We start from the raw sequence: 8,622 nt of genomic DNA, 5'->3' as shown, positions 1-8,622 counted from the left end.
CAAAACATACAAGACAAGAGCTTACTCTAATATCTGGCTCAGATTGTATGGTTAACAAATGGATCCTATTAGCACACAGGAAAAATGAGAAGGATGGCATAGTAGGTGAATATCATAACTTTGCTTTACCTACAATGCAACAGACAAGCATATGATTTGTGCAAGCAGATATGTTTAGGAGTAGGTTATAAATATAAGTACCTATATTTGATAATAAATTTTACATGTTGTCAGAAAAACTCCATTACTAGAAACAGAAATTTTGTATTCATTAAGGGAAAGATGTTGTATAAAATTGTAGGAATTGTGCGGAAAACAGGAAGAGCATGTATAGTCAGAAGTGAAGAAGACCTAATGGATCCAAGCAATCAAAAAGGGAAAAGTGATTACATAGAAAAATCTTATGTGTAGTTTTAAAGTTACTTTATTAAAGCATTTCTTTTAAAACTACAATAATTATATCTAAAATACTGCATTTTGCACAACAGTTTGCAAAATGACAAAGAAATGTGGAAGGAAAACAGGAAAAGGAAGTTTGTATGTGGTCCTCTGTGTAATGTTTAGCATCATTTTAACAGAAAATACACTTATCCAAAAAAAAGAAAAAATCTTATAAAACTTGTGCAGAGACTCCATGTTCTGACAAGACTCTTTAGAGTTCAAATTACATATTATGTATTAGCATTTTGACAAGGATCAAATCTGTAACCAAAAGCATTAATTTGTTTAGTTTTTTGGTTCTGCTTTGATTTTTACTTAGCTTTGAATAGGGAAGAATTTGAGGAGCCAAATGACATTTTGCTACTGGAAAAGTACACTATGTTAGCAACATGAAATCATCTGCATATTATGATCTAAAATATAATATGAAATATAGTGAAGATGAGCTGATTAAATTAGAGTTTATAGACATCATATACTCTGAATAATAATCTCTGAATGATTGGCAATGCAGATTTGATAGAAGTCACCAGTGATGAAAAACTATACAGCAACAACCTTTATTCTACTGGGACTGACAGATGACCCTGAGTTACAGGTTCTGATTTCTTTTTTTTTAATATAAATTTATTTATTTTAATTGGAGGTTAATTACTTTTAACTTTTATTTTATTTTTTTTTAACTTTTAACTTTTAATTAATTTACTTTTTATTTCTTTTTTTTCAGATATGAGCTGAGTGTGACTGGGAAGTTCATCATCACCATACTCACCTTTGCGGATTCCCACCCAAAAACACCCATGTACTTGTTTTTTTTTTTTACAAAATTTCTCCTTCTTAGAGATCTCATTCACAACTTCCGTATCCCTAGATATTTCTATAACATCGCAACAGGTGATAATACCATCCTATATAAGCACTTGCATCAGACAAGTGTTTTTTACTGACTTCTTTGCAGTAACAGAATTTCCTCTTCTGGCTGCCATGTGCTATGACCACCACATGGCCATCTGCAAACCCCTGCATTACGTGACCATCATGAGCAGCAAAGTCTGCCAGAGATTTATTTTTTCCTCTTGGTTGGCTGGACTGTTGGTCATAGCCTCCCCACTTAGTCTGGGGCTAAATCTGAAATTCTGTGACTCCAATGTCATTGATCATTTTCTCTGTGATTCTTCTCCCCTCCTGAAGATGTCCTGTTCGGATACATGGTTCGTGGAACAAACGGTTTTAATCCGTGCAGTGCTGACCCCCATTTTGACACTCATGTGTGTAGTTCTATCCTATATTTATTTTATGAAGACAATTTTAGGATTCCCTTCTGCCCAGCAAAGAAAAAAGGCTTTTTCCACTTGTTCTTTCCACATGATTGTGTTTCCCATCAAGTATGGCACATGCATGTTCATCTATATGAATCCTACAACCAAGGAAAAAGTCACTATTAATAAGGTGGTTTCACGGCTCATTTCTTCCATTTCACCTGTGCTGAATCCATTAATTTACACACTAAGAAATAAGCAAATAAAGAAATCCTGTTATGATTCAATCAAAATAATTGCATCATTATTAAAGAAGTAAAATACAATGTAAAGGGTGAATTGCCCATAAACCTCTCTATTGATGCTTTTAAGTTTCTTTATTTTTTAATAATCTATATTTCAGTTACATTATATTTCTCTGTTCCTCCTTAGATTTACTTAAGTTGCACCTTAATCAAATCCATTATTCCTTTTGGTTTTTACTTATCTTCTTGAGGGAGCTTTATCTCTGTAAAGAAAATGAAAGTATATTTCTCATAAATTCTTTTGTAGATAAAACATGATCTAATATATTAAAGTTTTTGGCATAATAAAAAATAGCTCTTTCATCTTACATAAAGTTAGTAGCATAATATTGCTGATTACTATACTCAAACACTCATAATATTCTATAAAAATTCAAGAGTTAAAATCTTGTGCTAAAATATTGAGTAGAAATGATGAGGGCATGATGTAAAAATATAGGGATCAATTGGGAGAGAAGATAATATCATTTCTAATACTTTGGGAAAATACACTGAACACAAAAAAACTGCAGAATAAAATCTCACATTTATAGTTTAGATTATAATTTGAAATGTGAGCAGTCACAAGTTATCAGAGACACAGAAAAATCAAAAATGAAGATAAGTAATTATAACCCATGGATTTCCAGAAAAGCAAATAAAGGAGGATAAAGAGGGGCAAGTTATTGAATTACAGGTTACAAGGACTTGGGTTTAAACATCTGTGTGTAGAGGAAATGGCAACCCACTCCAGTATTCTTGCCTGGGAAATCCCATGGACAGAGAAGCCTGGTGGTGGGCTATTCCAAGGGGTCGCAAAGAATTAGACACAACTGAGCAATTAACACACACACACACACGCACACGCACACGTGCGTGCACACACACCCTAGGTGGCACAGGGATAAATAATCTGCCTGCCAATTCAGGAAAGCCAAGATGTGAATTCAATCCCTGGGTCCAAAAGATCCTCTAGACTAGGAAGTGGCAACCTACTGCAATATTGGGAAAATTCCATGGTTAGAGGGGCTTTGGGGGAGGGGGAGACTATGATCCATGGGGTCAAAGAGAGTCAGAAGCGACTGACTGAATGTGCATGTATATCTCAAAGATGGCTTTTACAACTCAAATTCTATAATAATAACCACTAATGCTATAGATAATGTTAAGTAGTGAACACAAATTAATTCTTTGAAAGTTAAGAAATACAGATGAGATAGACACTTCATAACAATTCAATAAAGTATAAAAAGTTATACACCGAAGAAAGTAAAGAATTTTTATGCTTGTGTTGTGCACAATCGCTCAGTCATGTCCCACTGTTTGTGATCTCATGGACTGTAACCCTCCAGGGTCCTCTCTCCATGGAATTTTTCAGGCAAGAATGCTGGAGTGGGTTCCTCTTTCCTACTCCAGGGAATCTTCCTGACCCAGGGATCGAATTAACATGACTTGCTTCTCCTGCGTTTGCAGGCAAATTCTTTACCACTAGTGCCACCTGGGAAACACTTTTATTCATAGACATTAATTATTAAAAAAAAAAATAAACAGAACAAAAAATAAATTCCTGATCATTATAAAAATTTCATAAACCATAAAATTATTTTAAAGTATATAGAACATGTATTTACTAAGGATAGAAAATTAAACAAATTTAAAAGCTAAATAAATATAAAAGTAAATTCTTTCAAATTTTAAGAGAAATGAAAGAATAAGAAAAATGATAAATTTCTCAGAAATTAAAAAATGAAACAAAGAGAGAAAAACATGCAAAGTTACAAATCAGAAAGAAGATATAAATACTAGCATAGAATAAATTAGTATAACTTTGTAGGTATATTATCACAACTGTACTACAGCAACAATAAGCTGTGAAGACCTAGAGCTAATGAACCAGGACTTAGCAAAACAAAATTTCAAATTTAACTCAAGATGTGGAAAACTTACATGTATTAATCTCTATGCAACATTTGGGAAATCAAGTAAGATATATCATTAAAGAGGCAAAAGAACCAGATTGTTGTTGCAGTTCAGTCGCTAAGCTGTATCTCACTCTTTGTGACCCCATGGGCTGCAGCATTCCAGGCTTCCCTGTCCTTCACTATCTCTCAGAGTTTTACTCAAACTTATGGTCATTGAGTTTGGCCATTCAATCATCTCATCCTATGTCATCCCCTTCTCTTCCTGCCTTCTATTTTTCTCAGCCTCAGGGTCTTCGCCAATGAGTTGGATCTTTGCATCAGGTGGCCAAATTATTGGAGTTTCAGCTTCAGCATCAGTACTTCCAATGGATCTTCAGAGTTGATTGCCTTAGGATTGACTGGTTTGATCTCCTGCTCTCTCTCAAGACTCTCAAGAGTCTTCTCCAGTCACACAGTTTAAAGGTATCAATTCTTCAGCACTCAACCCTTTTTATTGTTCAGCTCTGACATCCGTACATGACCAATGGAAAAATCATAGCTTTGACTAGACGGACCTTTGTTGGCTAAATCTCTGCTTTTTAATATGCTGTGTAGTTTTGTCATAGCTTTCTTTCCAAGGAGCAAGTATCTTTTAATTTCATGGCTGCAGTCACCATCTGCAGTGATTTTGGAGCCCAAGAAAATAAAATCTGTCACTGTTTCCATTTTTTCCTTCATCTCTTTGCATGAAGTGATGGGACAAGATGCCATGATCTTCACTTTCTGAATGCTGAATTTTAAGCCAGGTTTTTCACTCTCCTCTTTTATCTTCATCTAGAAGTTTTTAAATCCCTCTTGTCTTTCTGCCATAAGGGTGGTGTCATCTGCATATCTGAGGTTATGGATATTTCTCCAAGTAATTTTGTTTCTAGCTTGTGCTTCATCCAACCCAGAAGTTATCATGATGTACCCTGCATAAAAATTTAATAAGCAGGGTAACAATATACAGGCTTAATGTTCTCCTTTCCCAATTTTGAACCAGTCTGATGTTCCAATCTGGTTCTAACTGTTGCTTCTTCACCTGCATACAGGTTTTGCAGGAAGCAGGTGAGGTAATCTGGTATTCCCATCTCTTTAAGAATTTTTCACAATTTGCTGTGATCCACACACCCATCTATTAAACTCAACATTTAAAACACTAAGATCATGGCATCTAGTCCCATCACTTTATGGCAAATTTATGGGTAAACAATGGAAACAGTGGGAGACTTTATTTTCATAGGCTCCAAAATTACTGCAGATGGTGACTGCAGCCATGAAATTAAAAGATGCTTGCTTCTTGGAAGAAAAACTATGAACAACCCAGCAGCATATTAAAAAGCAAACAAACAAGTGGAGACATTACTTTGCTGACAAATGTCCATCTAGTCAAAGCTATGGCTTTATCAGTAGTCCTGTATGGATGTGAGAGTTGGACCATAAAAAAAGATAAGCACCACAGAATTGATGCTATGGAACTGTGGTGTTATAGAAGACTCTTGAGAGACCCTTGGACTACAAAGAGATCAAACCAGTCAATTCTAAAGGAAATCAGTCCTGAATATTCATTGCTGAAGCTGAAGCTCCAGTACTTTGGCCACCTGATGTGAAGAACTGACTCATTTGAAAAGGCCCTGACACTGTGAAAGATTGAAGGCAAGAGAAGAAAGGGATGACAGACAATGAGATGGTTGGATGACATCATCGACTCGATGGACCTGAGTTTGAGTGGGCTTCAGGAGTTGGTGATGGATAGAGAAGCCTGGCATGCTGCAGTCCATGGAATTGCAATGAATCAGACACAACTGAGTGACTGAAATGAACTGAACACACCCAACACAGACGGGTCATGGTGGAGCGTTCTGACAAAACATGGTCCACTGGAAAAGAGAATGGCAAACCACTTCAGCATTCTTGCCTTGAGAACCCCATGAACAATATGACAAAGCAAAAAGATATGACACTGAAAGATGAAGCCCTGAGGTCAGTAGGGGTCCACTGTGCTACTGTAGAAGAGTGGGAAAATAGCTCTGAAGGAATCAAGAGGCTGAGCCAAAGCAGAAACAAAGCCAAGTTGTGGATGTGCTGGTGGTGAAAGTATGCTCAAACTACCACACAACTGAACTCATCTCACATGCTAGTAAAGTAATGCTCAAAATTCTCCAAGCAAAGTTTCAGCAATACGTGAACCGTGAAATTCCTGATGTACAAGCTGGTTTTGGAAAAGGCAGAGGAACCAGAGATCAAATTGCCAACATCCGCTAGATCATCAAAAAAGCAAGAGAGTTCCAGAAAAACATCTATTTCTGCTTTATTGACTATGTCAAAGCCTTTGACTGTGTGGATCAAAATAAACTGTGGAAAATTCTGAAAGAGACGGGAATACCAGACCACCTGACCTGCCTCTTGAGAAACCTATATGCCAGTCAGGGAGCAACAGATAGAACTGGACATGGAACAACAGACTGGTTCCAAATAGGAAAAGGAGTACATCAAAGCTGTATATTGTCAACCTGCTTATTTAACTTTTATGCAGAGTACATCATGAGAAACGCTGGACTAGAAGAAACGCAACCTGGAATCAAGATTGCTGGGAGAAATATCAATAACCTCAGATATGCAGATGACACCACCCTTATGGCAGAAAGTGAAGAGGAACTAAAAAGCCTCTTGATGAAAGTGAAAGAGGAGAGTGAAAAAGTTGGCTTAAAGCTCAACATTCAGAAAACGAAGATCATGGCATCCGGTCCCATCACTTCATGGTAAATCGATGGGGAAACAGTGGAAACAGTGTCAGACTTTATTTTTCGGGTTCCAAAATCACTGCAGATGGTGACTGCAGCCATGAAATTAAATGACACTTACTCCTTGGAAGAAAAGTTATGACCAACCTAGATAGTATATTCAAAAGCAGAGACATTACTATGCCGACTAAGGTCCATCTAGTCAAGGCTATGGTTTTTCCTGTGGTCATGTATGGATGTGAGAGTTGGACTGTGAAGAAGGCTGAGCACCGAAGAATTGATGCTTTTGAACTGTGGTGTTGGAGAAGACTCTTGAGAGTCTCTTGGACTGCAAGGAGATCCAACCAGTCCATTCTGAAGGAGATCAGCCCTGGGTGTTCTTTGGAAGAAATAATGCTAAAGCTGAAACTCCAGTACTTTGGCCACCTCATGCGAAGAGTTGACTCATTGGAAAAGACTTTGACCCTGGGAGGGATTAGGGGCAGGAGGAGAAGGGGACGACAGAGGATGAGATGGCTGGATGGCATCACGGACTCGATGGATGTGAGTCTGAGTGAACTCCGGGAGAAGGTGATGGATAGGGAGGCCTGGCGTGCTGTGATTCATGGGTTTGCAAAGTGTCGAACACGACTGAGCTACTGAACTGAACTGAACTGAGCCCTTTCATTCACACATTGTTTTTAGCTGCATTTATATTACAGAGGGGTAGAGTTGTTTAATATCATCAGGGACACTAAGGTCTGCAAATTCTGAATTATTAAAATAGTGCCCTTTAGACACAAATTGTGTTGACTTCTGAAACAGATAATTAAAATGCTTATACTGATTTAAACCTTTATAATAACAACTAAAGTATTTGCATAGAATTATATAGAGAGTCACATTATCTGTTATCAGCATAAACTCCCTCATATCCTTTGTAATAATTTTACAGTTCTTTTAATTCCTGGTAATATAACTAGCTAGTTTACTGAGTTCAGTACAGTTGCTCAGTCGAGTCCAACTCTTTGCAACCCCATGAATCGCAGCACGCCAGGTCGCCCTGTCCGTTACCATCCCCGGAGTTCACTCAGACTCATGGTCATCGAGTCAGGGATGCCATCCAACCATCTCATCCTCTGTCGTCCCCTTTTCCTCCTGCCCTCAATCCCTCCCAGCGTCAGAGTCTTTCCCAATGAGTCAACTCTTCACATGAGGTGGCCTAAGTACTGGAGTTTCAGCTTTAGCATCATTCCTTAAAAGAAATCCCAGGGCTGATCTCCTTCAGAATAGACTGGTTGGATCTCCTTGCAGTCCAAGGGACTCTCAAGAGTCATCTCCAACACCACAGTTCAAAAGCATCAATTCTTCGGTGCTCACCCTTCTTCACAGTCCAACTCTCACATCCATACATGACCACAGGAAAAACCATAGCCTTGACAAGACAGATCTTTGTTGGCAAAGTAATGTCTCTGCTTTTCAATATGCTATCTAGGTTGGTCATAACTTTTCTTCCAAGGAGTAAGCGTCTAGTAATTTCATGGCTGCAGTCACCATCTGCAGTGATTTTGGAGCCCCCCAAAATAAAGTCTGACACTGTTTCCACTGTTTCCCCATCTATTTCCCATGAAGTGATGGAACCAGATGCCATGATCTTCGTTTTCTGAATGTTGAGCTTTAAGCCAACATTTTCGCTCTCCTCTTTCACTTTCATCAAGAGGCTTTTTAGTTCCTCTTCACTTTCTACCATAAGGGTGGTGTCATCTGCATATCTGAGGTTATTGATATTTCTCTCGGCAATCTTGATTCCAGCTTGTGCTTCTTCTAGCCCAGCGTTTCTCATGATGTACTCTGCATATAAGTTAAATAAGCAGGGTGACAATATACATGCTCCTTTTCCTATTTGAAACCAGTCTGTTGTTCCATGTCCAGTTCTTAACAGTTGCTCCCTGACCTGCATATAGGTTTCTTAAGA

General features: G+C 37.9%; 1 protein-coding gene across 1 annotated transcript; it reads left to right on the top strand.

The window, feature by feature from the left end:
• The first annotated feature begins 1,425 nt into the window (after positions 1-1,425).
• Positions 1,426-2,019, top strand: LOC138078676 (olfactory receptor 6C2-like). The gene has a single exon (XM_068971464.1). The coding sequence runs from the start codon at positions 1,426-1,428 to the stop codon at positions 2,017-2,019; it is 594 nt and encodes a 197-aa protein (XP_068827565.1).
• Positions 2,020-8,622: the final 6,603 nt, after the last annotated feature.

The sequence above is a fragment of the Capricornis sumatraensis genome, chromosome 4 (genome assembly GCF_032405125.1).
Source record: "Capricornis sumatraensis isolate serow.1 chromosome 4, serow.2, whole genome shotgun sequence".
In the NCBI taxonomy this organism is placed as follows: Eukaryota; Metazoa; Chordata; class Mammalia; order Artiodactyla; family Bovidae; genus Capricornis; species Capricornis sumatraensis.
The sequence above is the reverse complement of the archived record's forward strand: the minus strand, read 5'-3'. Positions and strand labels throughout refer to the sequence as shown.